This window comes from Pristiophorus japonicus, chromosome 9 (genome assembly GCF_044704955.1).
Source record: "Pristiophorus japonicus isolate sPriJap1 chromosome 9, sPriJap1.hap1, whole genome shotgun sequence".
Classification (NCBI taxonomy): domain Eukaryota; kingdom Metazoa; phylum Chordata; class Chondrichthyes; family Pristiophoridae; genus Pristiophorus; species Pristiophorus japonicus.
Window position 1 is genome coordinate 142281199 of NC_091985.1, and position 15712 is coordinate 142296910.

At 49.2% G+C, this 15712-nt stretch overlaps 1 protein-coding gene across 1 annotated transcript in view; it reads right to left on the bottom strand.

Moving 5' to 3' along the window:
• kiz (kizuna centrosomal protein) overlaps positions 1–15712 on the bottom strand; it is a 279562-nt gene that overhangs the window by 211762 nt on the left and 52088 nt on the right. Inside the window, exon 3 of the mRNA XM_070889889.1 lies at positions 7311–7467. Within this exon, the coding sequence (XP_070745990.1) occupies positions 7311–7467 (157 nt within the window). The remainder of the gene's footprint in view (positions 1–7310; positions 7468–15712) is intronic.

The window sequence follows — 15712 nt, forward strand, 5'->3', positions numbered from 1 at the left end:
TCTACGGACACACCAGCTGAGATCAGTTAATTCAGCATCAACCAGGAAATAAACCTGAAACCTTCTTGTCCAATTATCTCAGTTCCATGCTGTGTGTTGCCTTTACCAACGGAGTCATCTGGGAGCACCACATTTTACTGAGTCACAAATATTTCATCATCATCATAGGCAGCCCCACAGAATCGAGGAAGACTTGCTTCCACTCTAAGCATGAGTCCTTAGGTGGCTGAACAGTCCAATACGAGAACCACAGTCCCTGCCATAGATGGGTGGGATTGGTTTGCCGCACGCTCTTTCCGCTGACTGCGCTTGATTTCTGCATGCTCTAGGGGATGAGACTCGAGGTGCACAGTGCCCTCCCGGATGCACTTCCTCTACTAAGGGCGGTCTTTGGCCAGGCACTCCGAGGTGTCAGTGGGGATATTGCACTTTTTCAGGGAGGCTTTGAGGGTGTCCTTGTAACGTTTCCTCTGCCCACCTTTAGCTCATTTGCCGTGAAGGAATTCCAGGTAGAGCACTTGCTTTGGGAGTCTTGTGTCTGGCATGCAAACGATGTGGCCTGCTCAGCGGAGCTGATCAAGTGTGGTCAGTACTTCAATGCAGGGGATGTTGGCCTGGTCGAGGACACTAATGTTGGTGCATCTGTCCTCCCAGGGGATTTGTTGGATCATGCGGAGATATCGTTGGTGGTATTTCTCCAGCGATTTGAGGTGTCTACTGTACATGGTCCACGTCTCTGAGCCATACTGGAGGGCGGGTATTACTACAGTAGATCATGCGCTTGGTGGCAGTTTTGAGGGCCTGGTCTTCAAACACTCTTTTCCTCAGGCAGCCGAAGACAGCATTGGCGCTCTGGAAGTGGGGTTGAATCTCGTCGTCAATGTCTGCCCTTGTTGATAAGAAGCTCCCGAGGTATGGTAAATGGTCCACGTTGTCCAGGGCCACGTCATGGATCTTGATGACTGGGGGGGGGGTAGTGCTGTGCGGCGAGGACAGGCTGGTGGAGGACCTTTGTCTTATGGATGTTTAGCGTAAGGCCCATGCTTTCGTACGCCTCGGTAAATACGTCGACCATGTCCTGGAGTTCAGCCTGTGTGTGTGTGCAGACGCAGGCGTCATCCGTATACTGTAGCTTAACGAGAGAGGTTGGGGTGGTCTTGGACTTGGCCTGGAGACAGCGAAGGTTGAACAGGTTCCCACTGGTTCTGTAGTTTAGTTCCACTCCAACGGTGAGGTGGAACATGGCAGCGAGGAAGATTGAGAAGAGGGTTGGGGCGATGACGTAGCCCTGTTTCACCCCTGTATGGACGTGGATTGGGTCTGTGATGGATCCGTAACGGCCTGCATGTCTTCGTGGAGCAGACGAAGGATGGTGTTGAACTTTTGGAGGCATCCGAAATGGAGGAGGACGCTCCATAGAGCCTCGCGGTTGACAGAGTCAAAGGCCTTTGTAAGATCGAAGGCGGCTATGTATAAGGGCTGGTGCTGTTCCCTGCATTTTTCCTGCAGCTGTCAGGCTGCAAAAATCATGTCCGTTGTGCCCCGCAGGGGACGAAATCCGCACTGTGACTCCGGAAGGGGCTCCTCAGCCACAGGGAGAAGACGTTTGAGGAGGACTCAAGCGACGACTTTCCCAGTGGCTGAGAACAAGGAGATTCCTCTGTAGTTGCCGCAGTCGGACTTGTCCCCTTTTTTAAAGATGGTCACGATCACTGCATCTCTGAGATCTCCCGGCATGCTCTCCCCCTCCAGATGAGAGCGATGAGGTCATGCATTTGCGCCAACAGTGCCTCTCCATCATACTTCAGTACCTCAGCAGGGATTCCATCCGCTCCCGTAGCCTTGTTGTTCTTAAGCTGTCTTATGGCCTTTCTACCTCGTGCAATGTTGGGGTTTTACTGAGGTGGTGGCAGATAGCAAGCTGCAGGATGGAGTCGAGAACACTCGAGTAAAAGGCAGAGTCTCGATTGAGGAGATCTTCGAAGTGCTCCTTCCAGCGGGCCCTCACTGCCTCGGTGTCCTTGATGAGTGTTTCCCCGGTCTTGGCCAGTAGTGGGGTGGGGCCTTGGGTGTTTGGACCGTAGGTGGCCTTGACTGCGATGAAGAATCCTCGCACATCATGGCTGTCGGCCAGCTGCTGTATCTCTTGTGCTTTCTCCATCCACCACCTGTTCTTTAGGTCCCGGGTTTTTTGTTGGACCTCAGCCTTGAGCCGTCTGTCATGCTGCTTTGCTGCTCCCGAGTTGGGTTGTTGTTTAAAGCTCAGAAATGCCCTGCGCTTGCGATCTATTAGCTCTTGGATTTGCTCAACGGTGACCGGGTCTCTCTTCTACGACGGCAACTGGCCTCTCCACCTCCTTCAGTGACAACTGAACCTCTCCTTCCCCATTGATGACCTGACGTCTTCTCCTCCTCCAACACATGGTGAGTACCATGGCTGTGACCCACCTGACTTCCACTCTGAACCCCAGTGGGCCACTGACCCTCCCAATGCCTGCATCGAGTCTGCGGCCAATATCTCGTCGTAGACCACTAGGCCCACATAGCAGAGCCTGGTCTCCAGTTGTCTTGGACCCCCTTGCTACTGGATCAAGACCTTGCTCAGCTAAGCCCGTGTGGTAGCCGGTGTGCAACAACCACCCCACGTTAAAAGAACTCATGCACAGGCATCTTCCACTCCTCTAACATGAAGTTTGGGACCTGGAATGTCAGGACCCTCATAGACAACTCCAACAGCGACAGGCCGGAATGCCGCACCGCCATAGTTGCCCGGGAACTTAGTCGCTTTGATAGTGACATCGCCGCCCTAAGTGAGACCTGGCGGGTAAGGGAAGGCCAGCTCAAGGAACAAGGTGGAGGTTACACCTTCTTCTGGAAAGGGAAATCAGAGAAAGAACGCCGCCTCCACGGAGTCGGCTTCACCATCAAAAACAAGCTGGTCGACCGCCTCAAAGACTCCCCCTTCGGGGTTAACGAACGCCTCATGACTCTTCGACTCACCCTATCCTGGAATCAATGTGCCACAGTCATCAGTGCATACTGCCCAACATTCGATGCAACAAATAAGACCAAAGACGGCTTTTATTCCAAACTTGAAAAATCCCTGTTCCGCGCCCCCACGAATGGCAAACTGATCCTCCTCAGTGACTTCAACGCCAGGGTTGGCAAGGACCCATCCCTCTGGGGAGACGTAATTGACAGAGAGGGAATAGGGAAAGCCAACTCCAGCGGTACCCTACTCCTGACAAAATGACTAGAACATGAACTTGTCATGACCAACATCTTGTTCCGCCAGAGGGACAAATACAAGGCACCGTGGCAACATCCTCGCTCCAAACACTGGCACCTGCTCGACTATGTCATCGTCCGAGCCAGGGATCGCAAGGATGTGCGCATCACCCGCGCCATGACAGGAGCTGACGACTGCTGGATGGACCACCGCCTAATCCGATCCATCATTGACATCAACATAGCCCCAAAGCGGAGGGGGCAGCAGAGGCAGTGTCGCAAAAAAGTCAATTCCAGGGCACTTAAAGACCCAGCTAAGCAAACCCTATATACCGTCAGCGCCTCACAGCTAACCTGGTGTGCCTTGATGACCCCGAGATGCAGAATGCCCACAGCGCTTGGTCTGTCCTCCAGGCCACCATAACCAGTGTCTGCGACGAGACGCTCGGTCACTCAACCAGGAAACACCAGGACTGGTTTGATGAGAACGATCACAAATATTTATTCAATAGTAGATGGATATTACAATATTTCACTTTAGAAAGCGGAGGGCTCAGAAGTAAACAAATCTAAATCAGGTGGTGCAAATGCCCCAGCTTGAAATGTCCATCTGGTATAATATCCAATATACATTTCCTCTGGGAGAGAATTCCTCATCTGGGGGTATCCAAGTAGAGAAATCCTTCAACTCTGAATTCTTTTCCACCAATTTTAAACTTAAAACCGAGGATATCACCAGCATCCATTAGCCACCAAGAACAAACTCAGCAAAATAATCTTTCAGTTGGTCCCTGGAATACCAGAAGATTGAATTTGGTTTAGAATAACACCACGCAAACCAAATTCAATTCCAAGCATATTGGGCTCAATTTTCACCAGTGATTTGCACCATTTTTTTGGCGTGCGCTACTTTTTTTGGCCTAAGTTAAAAAATACAAGTTTCCCCAATCAATGTGCGCCAGCGTAACTCAATTAGTTACGATTTTTTTAGCTTAGTTTTTTTTTGTGTCATAGGGGGTGTAACCTGCCACCCGCGCCAATTCTGGCCAGTTAAGCAAGTTTGGCCAGCTCCGATTTATTCCAATTCTTCTTAATATGTGGCCTCTGTGGAAAAACCTTCTGATGAGTTAAGAAAATCGGCATAGGTAAGTAAATCAGCACGGCAGATGCCCGGACAGCAGCAGCAGAGAGGTGAGAGAGCATGGGAGAGGTGGTGGGGGGGAGCCTTTCGGGCACAGTTAGGTGCGGGGACCGGGAAGGAGAAGGCCAGTCGGCCTGGGATAGGTGCCGGGACCGGGAGGCTATTCGGCCAGGGATAGGTGTGGGGACTGGGAGGGGTGAGGCCATTCGGCCAGGGATCGCGAGATCATTCGGCCAGGGATAGGAGCGGGGACTGGGAGGGAGGAGGCCATTTGGCCTCGGCGGGGTTGGTGGGGGGGGGGGCAGATAGACTGTTGCCATTCCACTTTAATAATTTAATGGAGGTAAGTTGCTGTAATGTTTAGTCTACTTGGTAAGTTGCTGCAATGTTTAATGTACTTGGTAAGTTGCTGTAATGTGCTTGTGCAGGTTGCTGTGAGCTGGCTGTATGTTTCACTTTCCAGCCTCAGCTTACATTATGTCTCTGGTTACCGTGGCAACCCAATCTTTTTGGTGCAGATCTTGGGCTCCACCCCCAAAACTAAACGATAGGCTAGGCAGTGCCAAAATGAAGAATTCAAACGGGGAAACTAGGATGATTTTTTTCTTTGACATACTTGGGCCCCAAAAAAACAGGCGTAACACTTTAAGTACGCCAAAAAACAGCTTTGAGGAAAATTGAGCCCAGTGTATTTGAAAAATGCAAAATGAAAGAAAAACGGTGGCAAGACCATTTTTATACAGTTGGTGCAAAGAATACATAACCTTCGCAACTTTATGTATCTCCAAAATTAGCACCTTCTTGTATACTGATTCATTTTTTGGTTATCCACCACACAATGGGCCCAAGTTTCCACACGCGCCTAGAACGGCGCAGTCCCGACCTGGACGCCCGTTTTTCGCGCCACAAAGTGCGCCTAAAAAAATCCTCCGTATTCTCCACCTCCCTGCAGGTCCTCTGGCCCTCGGCGCAGCACAGCACGAGCTGTAGGGGGCGGAGCCAGGTCCCTGCGCTGAAAACAATGCCGGGACCTCTGCACATGCGCGCTACAGAGGGCGCGCAAGTGCAGTAGCTCCAGGCGCCGAACTGTGTGGGAGGGGCCCTGAAGCACGCAGCCCCTAGCCCTGGCCGAATGGCCTCACTGGGGCTGCGTTAATAAGACTCCTCCCACGGCCAGCTCCTGCTTTCCCCCCCTGCCCCGACCCGACACCGGCTCCCCCCCCGCCTCCGGACTGGACCCGACCCGACACCCGCTCCCCCCGCCACCCCCCCGGCCTCCGGACCGGACCCGACACCCGCTCCTCCCCCCCCCCCGGACCGGACCCGACACCCGCTCCCCCCCCCCACCCCGGACTGGACCCGACCCGATTCCCGCTCCCCCCCCGGACCGGACCCGACCCGACTCCCGCTCCCGCTCCGCCCCCCCCCGACCCGCGCTCCTGCTCCCGCTCCCCCGACTGGACCCGACCCGACTCCCGCTTCCTCCCCGACCCCCGACTCCCGCTCCCTCCCCCCCCCCCCCCGCCCCCGGACTGGATCCGACCTGACCTCCCCCTCCCCGACCTGACATCCCCCTCCCCGACCACCCCCTCCCCCCCTCTCTCTCCCTCCACCCCCTTTCTCCCTCCCTTTCCCCCCTCTCTCTCCCTCCCTCCCTCCCCCCTCTCTCCCTCCCTCCCTCCCCCCTCTCTCCCTCCCTCCCCCCTCTCTCCCTCCCTCCCTCACCCCCCTCTCTCTCTCTCTCTCCCTCCCTCCCCCCCTCTCTCTCCCTCCCTGCCCCCCTCTCTCTCCCTCCCTCCCCCCCCTCTCTCCCTCCCTCCCCCCCCTCTCTCTCCCTCCCTCCCTCCCCCCCTCTCTCCCTCCCTCCCTCCCCCCCCTCTCTCTCCCTCCCTCCCTCCCTCCCCCCCCTCTCTCTACCTCCCTCCACCCCCCTCCCCCCGCTACCTCCCTCCACCCCCCTCCCCCCGCTCCTCTCTCCCTCTCTCCCCCGACCCGAACCGAATCGAGCCTCCCCGACCCGACCCAACGCCACCTACCTGTAAATCTGGTGCTGGGGATGGGCCCTGCCCGAAGTCTCGGGCCGGCCCGTTCAGCCTTCGGTCCCAAAAGGCCTGCTTGGAGCACTTTCACACAGGTAGGGAGATGGTTTATTTAATCTTTTCTTTGCTTATAAATGTTTATTCATGTTGGATTTATTTGTATAATATTTGTATAAGTATAAATAACGATTTATTATAGAATTTAATGACTTCCCTTCCCCCCCGCCCCTCCCCCCTCCACCTCGTTCTGGACGCCTAATTTGTAACCTGCGCCTGATTTTTTAATGTGTAGAACAGGTTTTTTCAGTTCTACAAAAATCTTCACTTGCTCCATTCTAAGTTAGTTTGGAGTACGTTTTCACTGTGGAAACTTTGAAATCAGGCGTCAGTGGCCGGACACGCACCCTTTTGAAGAATAAATTCTGTTCCAAAGTGGAACTGTTCTACCTGACTAGAACTGCAGAAAAAAAAATGTGGAGAATTGCGATTTCTAAGATAGTCCGTTCTCCACCAGTTGCTCCTAAAAATCAGGCGCAAATCATGTGGAAACTTGGGCCCAAGGTCACTCAACAAACATAATAATTCACAATCTTTAATGGCATATATCAGAACTACTTGGAGCATCTGCCAAAATCATAATGACACTACCCCATAGGATAGATGGATATTTAACTTAAAAAATATATATATATACATGGAAGTGGTTTTGAGGCTCTAATCTTGATGTGCAGGTCATACAAAGATTATAAACTACTCTTCTGGTTTGTAATTTCCTCTGAAATCTGTGATGAAATTCTGGCTTGCAATCACTCTTCAGTATTCATTACGTTCTGCATAATTAAATACTAAAATTTTAATCTATTAAAATGTAAACAAATGGATTAGTAGTTAATAATTTCTACCTTCATTTGTTTCAGTGTGTCTGAACCTAATGTTAATGCTGCGACCTGGGCTTCAATGCTCTCAAAATCCTTAAGCAACTGATGGTTGCGAAGTTGAGCTTTCCTTTCCCGTTCACATATTTCTTTCAAATAACTTTTCAATCTGGCACTTCTCAGCCTGAAAGTGAGAAAAAGGAGCAGAGTGTTAGCAAAACACCTCTAAATTTTCTTTTGTAACATAATAAGAGCATCAGGCAGAATACTGGCAAAACATGTAAAATTAGACTTTTTAAATATCTAATACAGCAATTCAAATCCACTCCATTTGAAATTATAATAATTCAAGTTTCAGCGTTTGCAAACAAAAGGTGATACCAAATAATGATACATTTTGATTTTAGTCCATCTCTTCATCTCAAGATTTCACCAATACATGCTTTTCGTTGCCATTCTGCAAACGATAGTGGACTCCCATAGAGACCGTGCGGATCCAGACGTCATAATGCACGTCATGGGCGATGTGGCAGCTTCCATTGCAGCACAGGCGGAAGCAACGCAACATCTTGGTGCTGTGATGCAGAGCATGGTTGGTGCCGTGATGCAGAGCATGGTTGGTGCCATATGACTGCTCTCGTGCTGCCTCAGCTGGATGTCACACGTGCTTTGACTGCTGCCATCGCCGCTGGGTCCACCACAGTCCACCAAGGATCTCATGGTGTCGCAGCTGCCCAGCAAACTGTGCTATAGCAGATTGGTGGGGATGCTGAGGTGCTGCCCCGGGGAGTGGCAGTGGGTCAGTGCAGTGGGAACTTGTAGTCCTCTCTCACGATGACAGAATTCCTGAGCCCACCACTGCTACTCCGCCATAACACTTGTCGCTGCCTGTCACCCAACAAGCCCAGACCGTCACCACCCAGCCTGAGGTGGTGCAGCCGACAGCCAGGCATTCCATCCCAGAACTGGTCAAGGGCATCCTGCAAGGCCATCTATAGTCTCTGGCCCTAACACACAGATGCCTTCCACCAACCATGCTGCGGCCAGAGGGGACACACTGCGGAGGTGCACTAGAATAGTTAAAGCAAAGAGGGGATATAAGGAAATGCACAAGGGTGATTATTAAATACATTGTGAAGCCATTTATTGTTGTGATATAAATTTTGACTGGAATGTTCCATCTCTGCTGTTGTCTCTCATTTCAGTTTTGGGGCTTTGATATGAAAGGGCAAATTGATGTGGTGATGGGGACATCCAGAGGAACCGGGAAGTGGGATGGAATTCACTGGAACCCAAGACTGATGAGACGGTCACGGACCACACTTGCAGAATCACAACTGACTGGCTGCCTCCTCCTCCGCCGCTGGTGTTTCTGCTCCTGCTCCTCGTCCTCCTCCTCGGGTGGTGACACTTTGCCTTGTGGCAATGGCCGTACCTTCATGATGGCGAGGTTGCGCAGCATACAGCAGACGATGATGAATAGAGAGACCAGCTCTGGTGAGTGCTGGAGGACTCCTCCCGAGCAGTCAAGGCAGCGGAACCGTTGCTTGAGCACTCTAATGGTCTGCTCAATGATGTTCCTGGTGGCAGCGTGGCTCTCATTATATGAGTGCTGGGCAGGAGCGTTGGGGTTGCAGAGGGGAGTCATGAGCCAGGTGGAGAGCAGATAGCCCTCGTCTCCGAGTAGAAACATAGAAAACAGGTGCAGGAGTGGGCCATTCGGCCCTTCGAGGCTGCACCACCATTCAATAAGATCATGGCTAATCATTCACCTCAGTATCCCTTTCCTGCTTTCTCTCAATACCCCTTGATCCCTTTAGCCGTAAGGACCATTTCTAACTCCCTCTTGAATATATCCAATCAACTGGCATCAGCAACTCTCTGCGGTAGGGAATTCCACAGGTTAACAACTCTCTGAGTGAAGAATTTTCTTCTCATCTCAGTCCTAAGTGGCTTACCCCTTATCCTTCGACTATGTCCCCTGGTTCTGGACTTCCCCAATATCGGGAACATTCTTCCTGCATCTAACCTGTCCAGTTCCGTCAGAATTTTATATGTTTCTATGAGATCCCCTCTCATCCTTCTAAACTCCAGTGAATACAGGCCCAGTCGATCCAGTCTCTCCTCATATGTCAGTCCTACCATCCCGGGAATCAGTCTGGTGAACCTTTGCTGCATCCCTCAATAGCAAGAACGTCCTTTCTCAGATTAGGAGACCAAAACTGAACACACTATTCCAGGTGAGGCCTCGATAAGGCCCTGCACAACTGCAGTAAGACTTCCCTGCTCCTATATTCAAACCTCCTAGCTATGAAGGTCAACATACCATTTGCCTTCTTCACCGCCTGCTGTACCTGCATGCCAACTTTCAATGACTGATGTGCCATGACACCCAGGTCTTGTTGCACCTCCCTGTTTCCTAATCTGCCACCATTCAGATAATATTCTGCCTTCGTGTTTTTACCATCAAAGTGGATAACCTCACATTTATCCACATTATACTGCATCTGCCACGTGTTTGCCCACTCACCTAGCCTGTCAAAGTCACCCTGCAGCCTTTTAGCATCCTCCTCACAGCTCACACCGCCACCTAGCTTAGTGTCATCTGCAAACTTGGAGACATTACACTCAATTCCCTCATCCAAATCATTAATGTATAGTGTAAATCGCTGGGGTCTCAGCACTGAGCCCTGCAGCACCCCACTACTCACTGCCTGCCATTCTGAAAAGGACTCGTTTATCCCGACTCTCTGCTTCCTGTCTGCCAACCAATTGTCTATCCACGTCAGTACATTACCCCCAATACCATGTGCTTTAATTCTGCACACCAATCTCTTCTGTGGGACCTTGTCAAAAGCCTTTTGAAAGTCCAAATACACCGTATCCACTGGTTCTCCCTTGTCCAATGTACTTGTTACATCCTCAAAAATTTCTAGAAGATTTATCAAGCAGAATTTCCCTTTCATAAATCAATGCTGACTTGGACCGATCCCGTCATGGCTTTCCAAATGTGCTGTTATTTCATCTTTAATAATTGATTCCAACATTTTCCCCACTACTGATGTCAGGCTAACCAGTCTATAATTACACATTTTCTCTCTCCCTCCTTTCTTAAAAAGTGGTGTTACATTAGCTACCCTCCAGTCCATAGGAACCGATCCAGAGTCGATAGACTGTTGGAAAATAATCACCAATGCATCCACTATTTCTAGGGCTACTTCCTGAAGTACACTGGGATGCAGATTATCAGGCCCCGGTGATTTATCGCCCTTCAATCCCATCAATTTCCCTAACGCCATTTCCCACCTAATAAGGATTTCCTTCAGTTCCTCCTTCTCACTAGACCCTCGGTCCCCTAGTATTTCCAGAAGGTTATTTGTGTCTTTCTTCGTGAAGACAGAACCAAAGTATTTGTTTAACTGGGCCGCCATTTCTTTGTTCCCCATTATAAATTCACCTGAGTCTGACTGCAAGGGACCTACGTTTGTCTTCACTAATCTTTTTCTCTTCACATATCTATAGAAGCTTTTGCAGTCAGTTTTTATGTTCCCAGCAAGCTTCCTCTCATACTCTATTTTCCCCCTCCTAATTAAACCATTTGTCCTCCTCTGCTGTATTACAAAATTCTCCCAGTTCTCAGGTTTGCTGCTTTTTCTGGCCAATTTATATGCCTCTTCCTTGGATTTAACGCTATCCTTAATTTCACTTGTTAGCCACGATTGAGCCACCTTCCCCGTTTTATTTTTACTCCAGACAGGGATGTACAATTGTTGAAATTCATCCATGTGATCTTTAAATGTTTGCCATTGCCTCTCCACCGTCAACCTTCCAAGTATCACTTGCCAGTCTACTTTAGCCAATTCACGTCTCATACCATCAAAGTTACCTTTCCTTAAGTTCAGGACCCTAGTCTCTGAATTAACTGTGTCACTCTCCATCTTAATAAAGGATTCTACCATATTACGGTCACTCTTCCCGAAGAGGCCTCGCACAACAAGGTTGTTAATTAGTCCTTTCTCATTACTCATCACCCAGTCTAAGATGGGCAGCCCTCTAATTGGTTCCTCGACATATTGGTCGAGAAAACCATCCCTAATACACTCCAGGAAATCATCCTCCTTTGCATTGCTACCAGTTTGGTTAGCCCAATCAATATGTAGATTAAAGTCGCCAATGATAACTGCTGTACCTTTATTGCACGCATCCCTAATTTCTTGTTTCATGCTGTCCCCAACCTCACTACTACTGTTTGCTGGTCTGTACACAACGCCCACTAGCGTTTTCTGCCCTTTGGTATTCCGTAGCTCCACCCATACAGATTCCACATCATCTAAGCTAATGTCCTTTCTTACTATTGCATTAATTTCCTCTTTAACCAGCAACGTCACCCCACCTCCTTTCTGTCTATCCTTCCTAAATGTTGAATACCCCTGGATGTTGAGTTCCCAGCCTTGGTCATCCTGGAGCCATGTCTCCGGGATGCCAATATCATATATGTTTACTGCTATCTGCGCAGTTAATTCGTCCACCTTATTCCAAATACTCCTCGCATTGAGGCACAGAGCCTTCAGGCTTGTCTTTTTAATACACTTTGCCCCTTTAGAATTTTGCTGTAATTTGGCCCTTTTTGCTTTTTGCCTTAGGTTTCTCTGCCCTCCACTTTTACTTTTCTTCTTTCTATCTTTTGCTTCTGCCCCCATTCTACTTCCCTCTGTCTCCCTGCATAGGTTCCCATCCCCCTGCCATATTAGTTTAACTCCTCCCCAACAGCACTAGCAAACACTCCCCCAGGGCATTGGTTCCAGTCCTGCCCAGGTGTAGACTATCCGGTTTGTACTGGTCCCACCTCCCCCAGAACCGGTTCCAATGTCCCAGGAATTTGAATCCCTCCCTTCTGCACCACTCCTCAAGCCACGTATTCATCTGAGCTAGCCTGCGATTCCTACTCTGACTAGCACTGAGATTACTACTTTTGAGGTTCTACTTTTTAATTTAGCTCCTAGCTCCCTAAATTCGTCTTGTAGGACCTCATCCCGTTTTCTACCTATATCGTTGGTACCTATATGTACCACGACAACTAGCCAGCCACGAGCGTGATGTGGTGGCTGGAAGAGATCTGGCACACAAGTCTGATGCAGGATGAAGGGCATCGTGGCTGCTGCCAGGATAGCGGGCATTGACGGTGAGGATTCTGCATGTGAGGTTGCACATCAGCTGGACAGTCTGTGAGTTGTAGTATTTGCGGTTGCGCAAGACCTCAGCAATGTGATGCGGTGCCCGCAGAGCGACGTGGATGCAGTCAATGACACCCTGCACCATGGGGAAGCCTGCTATCCTGATGAAGCCACATGCACGCTTGTGCTGTTTCTCTCTGGTCATTGGGAAGGAAATGTATTCCCTTCTCCTTCTGTACAGAGCATCTGTGACCTTGCGGATGGAGCGATGGACAACAAATTGGGGTCTCCTGTCACACCTTGGAAGGATCCATTGGCATAGAAATTGAGCGCGATGGTGACCTTGGCTGCCGCTGAGAACGTCGTCCTCGTCCTGGTCTGAGGCTCGAGGTCTGGTTGCAGCAGATGGCAGAACTCTGTGACCACGTCCTTGCTGAAGCGCAGCCTTCGAACACACTGTACCTCAGTGAAATTGATGTAGAACTGCTGCCAGTATACCCTGGGACGGTAAGGTCTCCTGTTGCCATCCCTGTTGGGCTTTCTCCTTCTGGCCACAGTTTGCTGCCTTTCTCTCAGACGTGCTCCCTGTCAATCTCCTTGTCCTGCTCCCTGCCTTTCTCTCTCCATTTGTCTACGCCTAAGTAACCTCCAATGGTGATGTTGGAGCAGGAGGTCGAGTGCTAACACATACCCCATGAAACGATATAAATGTTGTGGTTTCAAATCTGCCCTCAATGATATAAGGGTATAGTTAGGAGGCAGAACAGTCCTTGAAGTGAAAATCGCTGAAATCTGTCGACCAGACACTCTGCCTATATATTTGCAAGCTGCACAGAACAATGGCCGACAAAAATTGTTGGTAAAGAAGGCGCCTTTAAATAATGTTCATCCAACAAACTCCTGACTGCAACATGACAGCTGAAGCTGTCGTTGTCACCGTCAGGCAGTAAATGAGGAGGTACGGGCAAATTTCTCTTTCAGGACAGTAACGGGGTGCTGCACACGGCAATGACGCAGCCGAGCAAGTTAATGCTGGCAGGAGCGAAGCACTAAAACCTCCGCAAAACCCCAGCCCAATTCCATGGAGGGGTGCTGTTCTCGCCCAGGCGAAAAACCATTTGCGCCTCATTAGCACCCCCTAGAGGCTAACGGCAGGCATGCAGGATGCCAATTTTGGCCTCTCAGTGTCGAAAGGGGGTTGAGGAACAGTGGGATCCAGGGATATCGATAAACAAATCACTAAAAGTAGCGACACAGGTTGATAAGGCAGGTTGGCAGGTTCTGTCTTCACTAAGGAAGACACAAATAACCTTCCGGAAATACCAAGGGTCTAGCGAGAAGGAGGAAATCCTTATTAGTCAGCAAATTGTATTTGGAAAATTGATGGGATTGAAGGCCGATAAATCCCCAGGGCCTGATAGTCTGCATTCCAGAGTACTTAAGGAAGTGGCCCTAGAAATAGTGGATGCATTGGTGGTCATTTTCCAACATTCTAGAGAATCAGGATCAGTTCCCATAGACTGGAGGGTAGCTAATGTAACTCCACTTTTTAAAAAAGGAGGAAGAGAGAAAGCAGGGAATTATGGACCGGTTAGCCCGACATCGGTGGTGGAGAAAATGTTGGAATCAATTATTAAAGATGTAATAGCAGCACATTTGGAAAGCAGTGACAGAATCGGTCCAAGTCAGCATGGATTTATGAAAGGGAAATCATGCTTGACAAATCTTCCAGAATTTTTTGAGGATGTAACTAGTAGAGAGTGGACAAGGGAGAACTAGTGGATGTGGTGTATTTGGACTGTCAAAAGGCTTTTGACAAGGTCCCACACAAGAGATTAGAGTGCAATATTAAAGCACATGGTATTGGGGGTAATGTATTGACGTGGATAGAGAATTGGTTGGCAGACAGGAAACAAAGAGTAGGAATAAATGGGTCCTTTTCAGAATGGCAGGCAGTGACTAGTGGGGTACCGCAAGGTTCACTGCTGGGACCCCAACTATTTACAATATACATTAATGATTTAGATGAAGGAATTGAATGTAATATCTCCAAGTTTGCAGATGACACTAAGCTGGGTGGCAGTGTGAGCTGTGAGCATGATGCTAAGAGACTGCAGGGTGACTTGGACAGGTTACGTGCATGGGCAAAATACATGGCAGATGCGGTATAATGTAGATAAATGTGAGGTTATCCACATTGGTGGTAAAAACAGGAAGGCAGATTATTATCTGAATAGTGACAGATTAGTAAAAGGGGAGGTGCAACGAGACCTGGGTGTCATGGTACATTAGTCATTTAAAGTTGGCATACAGGTACAGCAGGCGGTGAAAAAGACAAATGGCATGTTGGCCTTCATAGCGAGAGGATTTGAGTAGAGGAGCAGGGAGGTCTTACTGCAGTTGTACAGGGCATTGGTGAGGCCACATCTTGAATATTGTGTACAGTTTTGGTCTCCTAATCTGAAGAAGGACATTCATGCTATTGAGGGAGTGCAGTGAAGGTTCACTAGACTGATTCCCGGGATGGCAGGACTGACATATGAGGAGAGACTGGATCGACTGGGCCTGTATTCACTGGAGTTTAGAAGAATGAGAGGGGATCTCATAGAAGCATATAAAATTCTGACGGGATTGGACAGCATAGATGCAGGAAGAATGTTCCCAAAGTTGTGGAAGTCCAAAACCAGGGGTCACAGTCTAAGGATATGGGGTAAGCCATTTAGGACCGAGATGAGGAGAAACTTCTTCACTCAGAGTTGTGAGCATGTGGAATTCTCTACCACAGAAAGTTATTGGAGCCAGTTCGTTAGATCTATTCAAAAGGGAGTTAGATGTAGCCCTTATGGCTAAAGGGATCAAGGAGTATGGAGAGAAAGCAGGAATGGGGTACTGAAGTGCATGATCAGCCATGATCATATTGAATGGTGGTGTAGGTTCGAAGGGCCGCATTGCCTAATCCTGCACCTATTTTCTATGTTTCTATATAAAAAAAAAGCAAACAAAGCATTGAGATTCATTTCTAAACGGAGAGAATTAAAAAGCAAAGAAGTTATGTTAAACTTGTATAGAACCTTGGTTAGACTACGCTTGGAGTACTGTGAACAGTTCTGTCTCCATATTATAAAAAGGATATACAGGCACAGGGGAAGGTGCAAAAAAAGATTTACTTGACTGATACCAGAACAGAAAGGTTCTGGGACCCCAACTATTTACAATCTATATTAACGACTTGGAAGAAGGGACTGAGTGTAACGT